Source organism: Hypanus sabinus, chromosome 7 (assembly GCF_030144855.1).
Source record: "Hypanus sabinus isolate sHypSab1 chromosome 7, sHypSab1.hap1, whole genome shotgun sequence".
In the NCBI taxonomy this organism is placed as follows: Eukaryota; Metazoa; Chordata; class Chondrichthyes; order Myliobatiformes; family Dasyatidae; genus Hypanus; species Hypanus sabinus.
In genome coordinates this window covers 102,785,469-102,799,778 of record NC_082712.1, presented here as the reverse complement: position 1 = coordinate 102,799,778, position 14,310 = coordinate 102,785,469, and the positions used below count along the sequence as shown (strand labels likewise).

The following is a 14,310-nucleotide window of genomic DNA, read 5'->3' as shown; positions in this document are numbered from 1 at the left end:
CAAATTGAGTAACAGTTTATGTATTTAAATGAAATACAGAACATATTAGAACACTACAAATACTACTAGAGTACTATAAAAACTTATTGAGTTCATTTATGTCACGTTCTTTTGTCTGGAAATGAACAAAATCAGCACAGACACCTAGGGTAGGTAATGGACTGGATTTATACCATGCTGTCGACAAGTCTTCATTTTCATTGTAAAATTCACGATGATTGTCGATAGCTTCAAAATGTTTGTAGTAACTTGTTGAAGTAGTTTCTGGCGTCTCCGAGCTTGAATGCTTGAAATCGCAGTGAGCAAAACAGTTCTGATTTCTCTTATTGCTTATTTCTTGCCAACTACCAGTGATAAAAGTCACTGTGTTTTAAAGAGAACCACACGCAACTCTTGCTATTTTGCTCGTAGCATGGTGTAGTGTCTAATGGCCACACAAGTGCAGGTGACTGACACTAGTTAGAAACCGTTTAGCAACAGTTGCCTGCCCCAATTAAGCAGCATCGTGCTGCAAATATGCAAAGGGAATCCCGGCAATTTTCCCCATTAGTTTTTGTTCTTTGAGAGTTGTTCTAAATAAGCAGCTATCCTGATTAACCAACAGTTCAGTTAACCAGAATCCACAGTATACCTTTTGGATGGAAGGAGAAAGGCTCGTTCCCTTTATCAGAATTTCAAGCCCCCTATGATTGAGGTGCTCAGTTAATAGACCTTACATGAGAAACACCATTCATGTTTCCTTTTATATGCTCAAGACTCAGATCTTTATTGTGTCAATATAAGGTATAGGAAATTGGATTCGGTACAACAGTGATATCCATACACGTTGAATATGGGCACACGAGTATAAAACACAAATAACCTTCATGTCTGCATTATATCATATGGACTCAAGTGTAACACACTACCCATACCCCCTCCCGACCACCCAGCCAAATATCCTGAAAAAAATCCACACTGCCTACAACCAATCAGTGGCCAAAGAGCATGAAATGGAACTGATATTCACGTGTGCACAGATGTAGGAGAGGCTAGGGGAAGTTGGTATCGATGTGGGGTTCAGAATGGAGGGGATAGCTAGGTTCTGCTATTCACCACCTACAGTTGACACAGAAAGTTCAACACACAGCAACCTACCATCAGGGGCTAGTCAGGGTACAGCTTACATGCTAACTGCACATATGCTAGGCTGCCGCTCCTATCTGCATATCATTTTCTCTTGGTAAAGTTGCCATATTCTCATTTCGCAACTTCCCACTAGCATGGACAGTGGTGGAGTCAAATCAGCAAGGCCAGCTATGAGCAACAGAGAGAGCACACAGACTTGTAGTTGCAATGTGGGAGTGCTGAGCTGATGGAAAAAGAGGTGACCAAAATCTAAACATCTTCCCTCTCTCTTCTCTCCACCATTTAGCACGACGGCTCAGCAACATGCAAGGAATAATTGCCGTGCCTACACCATCAATACATCACTGATTTTGGCCACAACCACTTCACAAGCCCCTTCTCCCTACCTTTCTAAAGGAACAGAGTATTGGCATGGCCACTGGATAGTACTTAAGAGGGGGATGCTTGAACCTTGAGAAAAGAGGATGGACTCACGGAATGACTTGACCCATAGCTTATAAAATCCAATATAATACAAATGGAGGTTTGATAGTTTAGTTATCAGCTGAGTGCCTTTTGCAAACAAGATCTAAAGCCTTCAATAAACGGTTATTTTCAATGAAGGGAATTTCTAATCAAAAACAGTGCTTCCACATCAGAAATGAAAGATGGGTCTTCCCAGGTTGCAATTTCTCTTGAAGCCAATCTTCCACCTTCCACTCTCACCATATTAGGAGGACGTGGTATCTCCAAAAGTCGACCACTGAAAGAAAAGTAGAATGATGGAGTGTCAGACTGAGAAGCTGGGGTTGCTCCAAAGGTTAAGAGGAGACTTACTAAAGAAATTGAAAATGACACAGGCTTTCACGAAGAGAAGGAACTGCTCCCAGTGGCAGTCGAATCATTTATCAATGGATAAGGATGGAATACATAAAATGAAAAAGACCAATGTATTGACACAGTGATTTCCAATCAGGAAAATGCTGCCAGGAAGTACAGTGGAAGCAGGTTTCAAAAGGGACTTTAAGAACTATTGGAAGAGACCACACTGACTGCTGTTAATTGGTCCTAATCATAAAAAAGGCACAATAATCCAGAACACATCGGCAGCCACCGAGCAAAGCCACAAGTCAGAACCTCTCAGGCAACTTAGTGTAGAAGGAAAATGTAATCCCAGCTTTGGGCGATGAGCTGAGTTTCAAACATTTGGTAAACTTCTGGGCACCTCAAAACAAAGTTTTCACAAGGAAACATACCTTCAAAGGTTGTACATTCAGTGTCTGGGGACAGCATGTGACCACTGGAGTGCTCCAACCTCAAAGAGTACACAGACTGACCCCTGGTAAGCACCACAGTGCCAACATATGGTAGGCAGGTGACTGGCCCCTCCTTAATGAACAGCACAACAATCAAGCAACCCACCCCCAACGGACAGAAATGAGCGGAGACCAGATTAGCTGCAGAATCTTGTTCAATCTTGCAGCTCTTGAGAGGCCAAGCCACTTTCACAGACGCATAGAGATAGTAGGCTCCCCAAGAAGCCTGCAACATTTCTGGCCTTTTTCAGACTGAGATCTGGGAAATGAGACAATGCAGGTTATAGGACTTATACCAACACAATTATCTTTGTCCACTTCTACCAACACATTAATCTTAGCTGCACCACACCCTACAGATCTGGTCTCAATTCATTTGAACTTCAATGCTTGTGGGCTACAGATATAAGTCATGAACAAACGGCTTTAACTTAGTCAAAACACAGCTGGAGGAGTCATACAATTGTACTGCATGAGCAAATTTATCATAGTTTAGTTTACGAATTTGAATTTAACATTTTGGAACCAGCTTGTTCCTTTACAAGTATCTGCTGCTCTGACTGAATATACAAGTTCAAAAGTAGCTCACTGCTGCACAGCAGCTCAACGTGAAGCATCATTGTGAAGGTCACCAGCAATACGGTCCATGGTAACATCTCACAGCTCTGGGTCTCAGTGGAGAGGTTGGAGGGAAAGTCGTCAAAATGCTAGGAGGGAGCATGTGAACTAGCAAAAGGACTGATCACAAACTGCACCATTTCATGTCATGGATTCTGCTTTGCCCACATAAGCCTGGTCCAAAATACAACAATCAGCAAACTTGGTAAGAATTCTGAGACACTACACACATTCCATCTGTCCCCAAGGCATAGGACAGGGAGGAGGAGTGATAAAGGCAGCTTTAGGTCAAATTCCCTGCTCTGCTTTGCCATTGATTTGCTTGTTCTGGGATGATAAAAGCTAAACAACTCAATCATAGTGGTTTCAGCCCTAAAGTTACACACATCTAAGGAGGCAGAACTCCTGCCCTTTCCATAGATGTCCAAGTTTACACCAATCTCCCTGTGCCCCCTTGCCTCAGCTCACAGTATGACCATTCCTTCTGGAGTGTTCCAGAAACACTCAAGCTTCTCAGGAGGTCAGGTTGCTGACCATTTGAGTTTCAAAACGGAGTAGAATTACATCTCGCTCAGAGCAAGCCTAAAAGTGCTCAGTGATTACCAGTGGATTCTTCCTCTATCAGGGCAGGAACTGTTTTACTAATAGGTCGCTGCAGAAAATTCATTGAATGGTATGCGTCTCAGGAAATCTTGGCATAATTAGGATACAATAAATCCCTCTCCACTATGGGGCAACTTAAGCAATAGAAACTTTTCAGTTCGGAATTCTACAGCTATCAACTCTTGTCCACGAGAGAAGGAACCAGAGAGTGCAAGTACAGAACTTCAGCTGGACAGCAAATATCCTCCAAAAGAAACTGACACAGCTTCTGTAACTGATAAAGGAACACACCGTACAGGGGAGTAAGGGTCTCCAATGCCAATATCAGGTACACCATGAACTGACATCAACTCTGCCCCAGTTCGTCCTAATAGAAAGTTATGGTACAAAGCCAGGCTTATCGTTCTCAGCCTTGCTCAACTTTATCCAACGGGCAGGTGAAAGAAGAGTCCACGTGGTCTCAGACTGAGCTGCATTTGAATTGGAGCGGTCAAAAGGATGGGCAAAGCAGCCTGTGTGCAGTACCATCTTTGTAAGTCTCAGATGAACGGCACAAGTGAACTCAAGTCTAACTTGCAAGGCAGCTGCTTGGATTAACAAGGGATGGCACCAGTCAAATACATTTCATACCACAGCTTAAAGAAGTTATCTCAAAGAGTTTCCAGCTACCTGTATTCGTACACAAAAACATCAATTAGTGTAACAGGGACTACTCAAAACGCAGCCCAAATGCCATGGATCAATCTTGAATTCCCAATAGGAACTTTAAATAAAAGAGAGAAATAAAATCCCTAAACCCATAGTACCTACTGATGAGTATAAACTAAGAAAACAGTCAGAAGGTAATCCAGTTCATATCATTTATACGGAAGTTCTTGAGGAAAAGTACTTCACTGAAACCAGAACCAGTTACCCATCACCTCCTCCCTCCTTTCCTGAGAGAAATGCTCACTCATATGCTACCAGTGAACAGCAGGACCTCCGACAAAGAGAGGAGGGTCACAAATGAACTGATTGGGTTTTCACACTAGCGCTGGGATAATGCGCCCTCTCTATGAGGTACTCCGAGTTGTGGCAACATGCTTTCTTTTCTCCCCTCAAAACATTTTGGTCACGTATCAAGTCCGAGCTTGTAAAAAAATATACATAAACAGAAAATAGAATACCAAACAATGCCTTCAGTGAATCTGGTGGACTTAGAAAGTGAGTAACCACCACAATCACATTAACCCCGAGGTCACTGAATGTAATTTTCTTCGTGTAAACCTGAAGTAACCAAGTGAACTTTTTCACCCCTCCCCCCACTTCCCCAAGCCCACTGCAGGTAAGCAGCATATTTATCAGTGGCAGGATAAAGTTACAGGGTGGCCAGCATCACATCCACTCCACGCCAATGCAGCCACATCCCAAAGGAAACAGGCCTCTGGGCCAGATCACTTCCTCCCTGCTCAAGAGGACAGTTTTAACAATGCTGACCAGCCAACATGTTCACGTCTAGCCACTGCTGCTTTGATTTTGTCCCGTAATCCTGATGTGGTAATACAACACAACAAACCAGAATCTCAAAAATTGAATAACACTTAAATAACTGAAAAAATATGGCATAGAAAAAAAAGTTTTCTTTTTAAAAAAGGAGAAGAACAGTTTCATGTTTCAACACATTTGAAGACCAGGATTATTTAATCAAGCCTCTTATCTCGCATTATCTGTGTAATGTCCACTACAGGATGCATCTGGTTGGTTGATGGCCCAGCACTAGGCTTGCCTTGGCCATACCCGGGTGTGGGCTCTTCACATGGCCAGCTTGCAGTTGCACAGTTCCTTGTAGATCTGTCGTCGTAGCTTGGGCATGTCCTGCTGGGTGAAGCTGAACGGTTGTCCCAGAGCCAGGCATTTACAGAACTGAAACAGCACAAAGCACTCATATTAGCCCTGGCTTAACCCGAGTGTTTGAAATCTCTTCACTGTCACACACTCCAACTTCTGGTGACCTACTTCATCTCTGTTCCAATTCTCTATCCTACTGATTCACGTATTTCACCATCCTGCCCAGCTCTTGTCACCTGGTTCCTTTCCCCAACTCCACCCTTCCCATCTGCCCATCACCCACATTTTCCCCTCTGCCCTCCACACCTTAACTCCACACTCCACTTCCCACCATTCCCCTCAGCCCTCCCTACCTTCACCCCACACTCCACTCCTGCCATTGCCTTTTGCCCTCCCGATCTTAATTCGATGCTCTACCTTCCTGTCCAATCACCTTCAGCCACTCTTCCTTCCCCCATCTGTCCATCACTCCCTCCTCACCTGTAGGCATAATTTTTAAGATGACTGAAGAGGGATATCAGAGAGCAGTGGGTGTCAGGGTGGGGGAGAGATTTCCATTCACCATCAAAATCATGGTTCAGACTAGGTTGTTTTTTAGGTTCACAGAGATGGTTTTGGGGACAGAGGGTAGAGAATCATTTTCACTGTGTTTTGATGTTCATATCATAAATAAATGAATCTGAAGTGATTACATTAGGGACATTTCAAAGACTCTCAGGCACATGGATGGCAAGAAAATTGAGGGCTATGTGGGAAGAAAGAGTTAGATTGATCATGGAGTAGGTTATAAGATCATAACACCATGACACAGGAGCAAATTTAGGCCATTCGGCCCATTGAGTCTGCTCTGCCATTTCATCATGACTGATCCATTTCCCTCTCAACTCCATCCCCTTGCCTTCCCCCTGCAATTTTTCACACCCTGATGAATCAAAAGTCTATCAGCCTCTGCCTTAAAATAACAAATCTCTTACTAACGGACTTTTGAGTTTTCTCTCCATTCAGAAAAAAGTATACACCTTTTTTCCTTCTACCAAAGTACATGATCATACATTACCAATACTGTATTCCATCTGTCACTTCTTTGCCCATGCTCCTAATTTGTCTATCTCCTTCTGCAGCTCACCGCTTCCTCAACACTACCTGCCCTTACACCTACCTTTGTTAGGTGTCTGCAAACCGGCACCGCTTCTTTTACACAGCGACCCCAATACCAGCCCCCCAGTGGAACACCACTAGTCACCAACAGTCAATCAGAAAAGGCTCCCTTTGACTCCTGCCAATCAACCCAATGCATGGCCTGGACAGAGTAGATGTGGAAAGGATGTTTCCCATAGTGGGTTACTCTAGAAAAAGCGAGCACAGCCTCAGGATAGAGAGGCATTCATTCAAAACAGAGATGCAGAGAAAGGTGGTGAATTTGTTGCCATGTGCAACTGTGGAGGCCAGGTTGTTGGGTGTATTTAAGGTTAATAATTGGACATGACATCTTGTCAAAGTCCTTCTGAAAATACAAGTAAATGCCATCCATTGATTTTCCTTTGTCAATCTGACCTGTTATTTCCTCAAAGAATTCAAACAGATTTTCAGGCAAGATTTTCCCTTAAGGAAACCATGCTGACTTTGGCCTGTTTTATCATATGCCCCCAAGTGCCCGAAACCTTATTGTTAACAATTGACTCAAACTATATTCCCAACAACTAAAGTCAGGCTAATTGGCCTATTATATCCTTTTTTTTTGCCTCCCTCCCTCTTTGAAGTGTGGAGCGACATTTGCAATCTAATGCCTTCACAATCTCTTCAGCTACCTCTTTCACAACCCTGAGGTGTAGTCCATCTGGTCCGGGTGACTTATCTACCTTCAGTTTCCTAAGCACCTTCTCCCTAGTAATAGTGTAGGTAATGTAATTGGTGGAAATGTACATAATTCACAACTACCAACACTGAGTTGGGGTTCGTTTTAAGCAGCTGGTCTGACGTGATGAGGAAATTACTTTCATAAAGAGTTTCACCACGTTTTGTATTCAGTATTGGTGTTCAATAAATGAGTTGCTATGTTTTTTCTAAACATAAAAGCCTCCTTATTTGTGAAAACCTATATTGGTGACCCTAATGCTCTAGGAAGATTCCAGAGTTATTGAACATGTCAGCCAGCACAATCGCTTTGAAATAGCCAGAGATTTGGGAGCAAAATGCTGTCGCTTGGTTTGTACAACCTAGGGCCCAATTTGCACTGCGAGAAATCACCAGTGACACCGCCACATGGTAGCGTTGTTGAGCAACTCTACAGCTACGAAGGTGGTGAGTCTACTATAACACCCGCCTGAACACGATAAATACTAATGGCTGAAAATTCGCCTTTGACAGACTTGTGGACTATTGGAGCCCCAGTGCACCAAAGAGTTGCTGTTCTTGGCCAGCCTCAGTGATGCTAATCCATCAGAGCTAATGGACCACATGCTGTCTCCCCTGGGAAATTACCATCCTTGTTTATTTTTTAAAGAACTTTTGTGTAGCAAATGCCTGATCAAGTTCACATAGCTCTTGCTAATGTACCCGTGAAGGACTATTGGGAGTTTGCTAAAATGGCTGATAGTCTACACTCAACCAGGCAGCAGTGAATCATTCCTCCTCCTTTACATCAATAAGTCTGGTCAGCAAGGTCCCTCAACATAAGGATGTCTGCGGCTGTGAAACGGACAACGCCAGGTCTGCTTTGGTATGAATGTGAGGAAATGCCGACTGCCTTGCAGCTTTGACAGTGCCAGTGCATCGGGATATCAAAGGTCTGTGAACACCGTGGGTTCCATCTGCCAGGGTCGTCTACTGTTCATTACTGACACCCCATCAGGGTGATGCTTCCTGTGTGACACGGGTGCTCAAGTGAGTGTGCTGCCAGTATCACCTATTGCTCAGAAGATAAAGAGTGACGAAACCTCGCTGGAGGCAGCAGGATCTAGACCTACAGGATACGATGGGTGACACTCTAGTTCTGTGGGCGATGTTACACATGGACTTTGTCCTGGCTGAAGTGACTAGACCTCTGCTCAGTGCAGATTTCCTGTGTGTTCTAAGACTATTAGTTGATCTTACGAATTATTATCTTGTGGATGTCAAGGCCATTACCCTGCACCCCCAGTAGGTTCTCCACAATGACTCAGTCAAGTGAATGTACCATGTGAGTTTACTTGACTGCTGGGTGAATTCCAAAACCTCACCAAGCCAACATTTTCCAAGACAGTCACAAATCATAGGCTCAAGCACTAGATTTAGGGTAGTGATCTCAGGATTGCTGCCTGTGCCACGTGCTAGCGAGTGCAAGAATAACATGATCAGGTGTATTAATGCGGGGCTGAGAGACTGGTGTAGGGGGCAGGGATTCAGATTCCTGGATCACTGGGGCCTCTTCTGGGGGAAGTACGGCCTGTACAAAAAGGATGGGTTACACCTGAATCCAAAGGGGTCCAATATCCTAGCTGGCACATTTAATAGAGCTGTTAAAAAAAAGTATGTCGCATCTGGAATTATTTCCAGGTAGCGGACGATTTCCTTCCACACTGCTGTGACGTATTGGGAAATCGCATACTAGGCAAGTTATAGCAGTGGTTTGCCACTGCCTTCTGCCGGGTGAGGTTTTTTTAAAGAGATCACCAGCTCTTAATGGTAGCCAGCTGGATTTGAACTCGAGACCTCTTGCCCTGAAGTCCAGCACTGATGCCACTGCGCCACCAGCCGGCCTGTTAGGAAGGGTTTAAGCTAATTTGGGCAGGGAATGGGAACCGGGGTGATAGGGCTGAGGAAGGGGAAAACAGAAATAAATCAAAGATAGCGTGCAAAAGATATTATAGAAAGAACAGGAAGGAGATGAGGTTTAATCAAAGCCAGTGACATGAGTTACAGGACAATACAGGCGTGGTGCAGTAAAAACAGAAAGCAACAAATACTGGACTGGAAGTGTTATATTTGAATGCACACAGCATAAGGACTAAAATGGACGATCTTGAAATTCAGCTACAGATTGGCAAGCATGAAGTTGTGGCCATCTCTGAAACTTATCTAAAGGATGGCTGCTGTTGGGAGCTGAATGTCCAAGGATATACAGTATATTGGAAAGATAGGTTATTAGGCAGAGGGGGTGGTGTGGCTCTATATATAAGAAATAATATTAAATCATTGGAAAGGGATGACATAGGATTGGAAGGTGTAGAGTCTCTACAGGTTGAGTTAAGAAATGGCAAGGGTAAAAGGACCCTAATGGCAGTTGTATAGTGGCCTATGAACAGCAGCTGGGATGTGGATTACAAATTAGAGCAGAAGATAGAAAAGGCATGTCAGAAAATGTCAGATAATTGTTGGGGATTTTAACATGAAAGTGGATTGGGAAAACCGGGTCAGTACTGGACCACAAGTGAGAGAATTTCTTCTTTTCTCCTTGTGCCCTTAACTCCTGGTGGAGTCGTCAGGGCACCGTCATGACAAGCTTTGCACCGGTCTGTTCCATCTGTCATGGCTGTGTGCCAGAGCCTGGGTCACTGCAAATGTTTTCCCTGTCCATTCTTTAATGTTGTCCGTCCATCTTTTCCTCTGTCTGCCTCTCCTTTTCCCCTCCACAGTTCCTTGTAGAACGGTCTTTGCAAGACCACTGGATCTTGTTACGTGGCCGTACCATCTCAGCTTTCTTTCCTTCACTGTTGTGAGGTCTTCATGAGGGCCAATGTGGTGCTGGATGGTCTTGCAGATTTACTCATTTGTGACGTGGTCAAGTATGAGATGCCCAAGATGTTACGATAGCATCTCATTTCCAAAGCCTGTATCTTCCTCTGTAGCTCTGCTGTGAGAGTCCATGTCTCGCACGCGTACAGGAAGATGGAGAATACCAATGCACGCAGGAGTCTGATCTTGTACTTCATGGTGATGTTGCTGTCCCTCCATATTGTCTCCAGTTTGGATAGTGTAGTCATTGTCTGTGTGGTTTTTGCCAGGACTTCTGGTCTTGATCCTTCATCACTGATGATTGCCCCAGGTATTTGAACTGCTGCACTTTCTCAAGTTTCTGACCATGGACTGAGATGTCTGTTGTGATGGCACCATAGGCATTTGCCATGAGCTTGGTTTTCTCAGCACTTATTTTCATTCCAAATTTGTAGAATGTCTAAGGGATGGTTTTTTCGAACAGCTTGTTATTGAGCACACTGAGGGATCAGCCGTGCTGGATTGGGTATTGTGCAATGATCCGGAGGTGATAAGAGAGTTTAAAGTTAAGGAACCCTTAGGGAACAGTGATCACAATATAATCGAGTTCACATTGACATTTGAGAGAGAAAAAAATAAAATCCAATGTGTCAGTATTTCAGTGGAATACAGGTGGCCCCCGTTTGTCGAACGTTCGCTTTACGACAGCTCGCTGTTACGAAAGACCTACATCAGTACCTGTTTTCGCTAACCAAAGAAGATTTTCGCTTTTACGAAAAAAGTCGCCCGCTTTATACGTGTGTTTACTCCAAGAAAGACTACCATGACGGGGTGAAGCCTTGTGTGGGCATTTGTGTGCGCATGCGTGTGCATGTACATACGTATCTGTGTATGTGCGTAGGCGTATGCATGCCGATTCTTTTCTCCAAATCGATTTTGGCTCACTGTCTTCCCGATCTGATAAGTGAAACTACACCGTACATACAATATTTCTACTTTATATAGGCTGTATATTTATCATATCATATCATTCCTGCTTTTACCATCATGTTAGTGTTATTTTAGGTTTTATGTGTTATTTGGTTTGATCTGGTAGGTTATTTTTTGGGTCTGGGAACTCTCAAAAATTTTTCCCATATAAATTAACGTTAATTGCTTCTTTGCTTTATGATAGTGGTCGACTGGTCGATCTTTGAGACTTTCCCAGTAGATCCCGAAAAAAAATGAAAAATAAATACATAAATAATGTTGAGAGATTGTTTCCGGGTTGCAGGGTTTTAGTTCTGTTCTTTCTGCACAGTGCACGTGCATATAACTCCCCTGCACTACACAGTGTAATTCAGTAGACCCCAACCACCATATTGAGGAAACAATATGAGTCAGCTGCACCTTTCCTCATTCCCTGTCACGCCCACTGTTGAACTTGAACCCACACGAGGTCATCAGTCACGTAAACACAGTGACACCCTCGTGCCGCCAGCGAGAACTGCCTGGAGTGCGGACAAGTGGGCGCCACCTCTGAACCTGTTTAGCACACCGAATGTTCGTAGGGAACCCGGTGCTAAAATATTCGCAGACGGGCTCAGGATTTCATAAGTAGCAGAGAAGTTACCTCGCTGCATTCTACTGAAACAATCTTTTCTCAGCCGATAGATCCTACAAGGGGAGCGGGTGCGCGCCCTGTTGCACTCCTCGCTCGGTCGGTCACTCTCTCTCGACTGTAACTGCCGTGGCCCCAGCATGGGGACCTTGGCCCTGACCTTGTCCTCTCACCCCACTCATGACCAGCTGCACCTGGCCAAGGCATCTAGCGGTAGGCAGACGGGAGGCTGGAGTTCGGGCCTGGAGTCTGTCTTATGAGGCAATGAAGCCCTCAAAATGGCTTCAGCACCTTGAGTCCAAGCACCCTCGCTTAAGGACAAACCCATTGAGTTTTGTGAACAGAAAAAATGTGAGCAAGTGGGACAGAAGCTAAGTGCCAAGAGCCGTGAAAACTAAATTATGGAATAGACTGGACACAATGAACCTGCTTCGAGTATCGCTGTATTCTGGTGGTGTTTAACACCCCCCCGCCCTCGTCGGCCAGTCCGCAAGAATATTGACAATATTAAACTGGTCTGTGGTGCAAGAAAGGGTGGGTACCCCTGGTGTTTATACATTATTTCTACTTCCAGGTTGCAGGGTTTTACTTCCGGTCTTTTCTGCCCTGGTGCGCATGCGTGTAACTAATTGATCTGGGGTCGATCTCGCCTTTCACTAAGGCCAAGGTAGAGGATCTTGGGCTTAAAAAGGTTGGTGACCACTACTTTACGACATTTCGGCTTACAAACGGTTTCACAGGAATGCTCTAATCTTTGAATTGCGGGGGAAACCTGTAAAGGAAATTACAATGGCCTGAGAGAGGAACTGGCTGAAGTTGACTAGAAAGGGACATTTGCAGGAAAGACATCAGAGCAGCAACGGCCGGAGTTTCTGCAAAAAATGAGGGAAGTGCAAGACAGATATATTCCAAATAAGAAGGAGTACACTACCATGGCTGACAAGCGAAGTCAGAGCCAAAGTAAAAGCAAAAGAGAGGACATACAAGGAAGCCAGAGCTAGTGGGAAGGTAGAGGATTGGGGAGCTGTTAAAAACTTGCAGAACGAAACTAAAAAGGTCATTTGGAAGGAAAAGATGAATTATGAGAGGAAGCTGGTGACTAATATCAAAGAAAAAGCTTTTTTAAGTATATAAAGGGTAAAAGAGTATCAAGGGCAGATATAGGACCAAATCGAAATGACGGAGGAGATATTGTAATGAGAGATGCAGAGATGGCAGAGGAATTTTTCATCAGTCTTCACAGTGGAAGACGTCTGCAGTATACCAGACATTCAAGAGTGTCAGGGAAGTGAAGTCAGTGCAGTGAAAATTACGACTGAGAAGATGCTTAATGGTCTGAGGGTGGATTAATCTCCTGGACCTGATGGAATGCACCCTCGGGTTCTGAAGGGAGTACCTGGAGAGATTTCGGAGGCATTAATGATAATCTTTCAAGAATCTATAGATTCTGGCATTGTACCGGATGACTGGAAAATTGCAAATGTTACTCCACTGTTTAAGAAGGGAGCAGAAAGGAAACTATAGACCTCTTAGCCTGACATCAGTGGTTGGAAAGTTGTTGGAACTGATTGTTAAAGCTGAGATTATGGAGTGCTTGTAGGCACATGACAAGATAGGCCAAAACCAGCATGGTCTCCTGAAAGGAAAAACCTGCCTGACAAACCTACCTCAATTCTTTAAGGAAATTACAAGCAGGGTGGACAAAGGAGATGTAGTAGATGTGGTGTACTTGGGTTCTCAGAAGGCCTTTAATAGGATGCCACACGTAAGGCTGCTTAGCAAGATAAGAGCCCATGGAATTACAGAGAAGTTACTAGCAAGGATGGAGCATTGGCTGATCAGCAGAAAACAGAGAGTGGGAATAAAGGGATCCTATTCTGGCTGGCTGCCGGTTACCAGTGGAGTTCCACAGGGGTCAGTGTTGGGACCGCTGCTTTTTACAATGTATGTCAATGATTTGGACTATGGTATTAATGGATTTGTGGCTAAATTTGCCTATGATTCAAAGATAGGTGGAGGAACGGGTAGTGTTGAGGAAACAGAGAGTCTGCAGAGAGAGTTAGATAGTTTAAGGGAACTGGCAAAGAAGCGGCAAATGAAATACAATGTTGGAAAGTGTATGATCATGTACTTTGATGGAAGAAATAAACGAGCGGACTATTATTTAGATGGAGAAAGAATTCAAAATGCAGAGATGCAAAGGAACTTGGGAGTCCTTATTCAAGATACCCTAAAGGTTAACCTTCAGGTTGAGTCAGTTGTGAAGTAGGCGAATGCAATGTTGGCATTCATTTCTAGAGGTATAGAATATAAGAGCAGGGCTGTGAGGTTGAGGTTCTATAAGGCACTCATGAGACCACATTTGGAGTATGGTGTGCAGTTTTGGGCTCCGTATTTAGAAAGGATATACTGACATTGGAAGGGTTCAAAGAAGATTCACAAGAATGATTCTAGGAACGAAAGGGTTACTGTATGAGGAACGTCTGGCAGCTCTTGGGCTGTACTCCCTGGAGTTCAGGAGAATGAGGGAGGATCTCATAGAAACAT

At 44.1% G+C, this 14,310-nt stretch overlaps 1 protein-coding gene across 2 annotated transcripts in view; it reads right to left on the bottom strand.

Annotated features, from left to right (window-relative positions):
- Positions 1 to 14,310, bottom strand: part of LOC132397064 (sentrin-specific protease 3-like) — a 65,046-nt gene continuing 50,736 nt past the window's right edge. The window contains exons 11-12 of one of the 2 annotated variants that reach the window (XM_059975322.1): positions 5,421 to 5,546; positions 1 to 1,870 (exon numbers count right to left, since the gene is read on the bottom strand). In XM_059975322.1, the coding sequence (XP_059831305.1) occupies positions 5,436 to 5,546 (111 nt within the window). In that variant the 3' untranslated portion in view covers positions 1 to 1,870; positions 5,421 to 5,435. Of the gene's footprint in view, positions 5,547 to 14,310 lie in introns of both variants that reach the window. The other variant, XM_059975321.1, reaches the window with a different exon arrangement.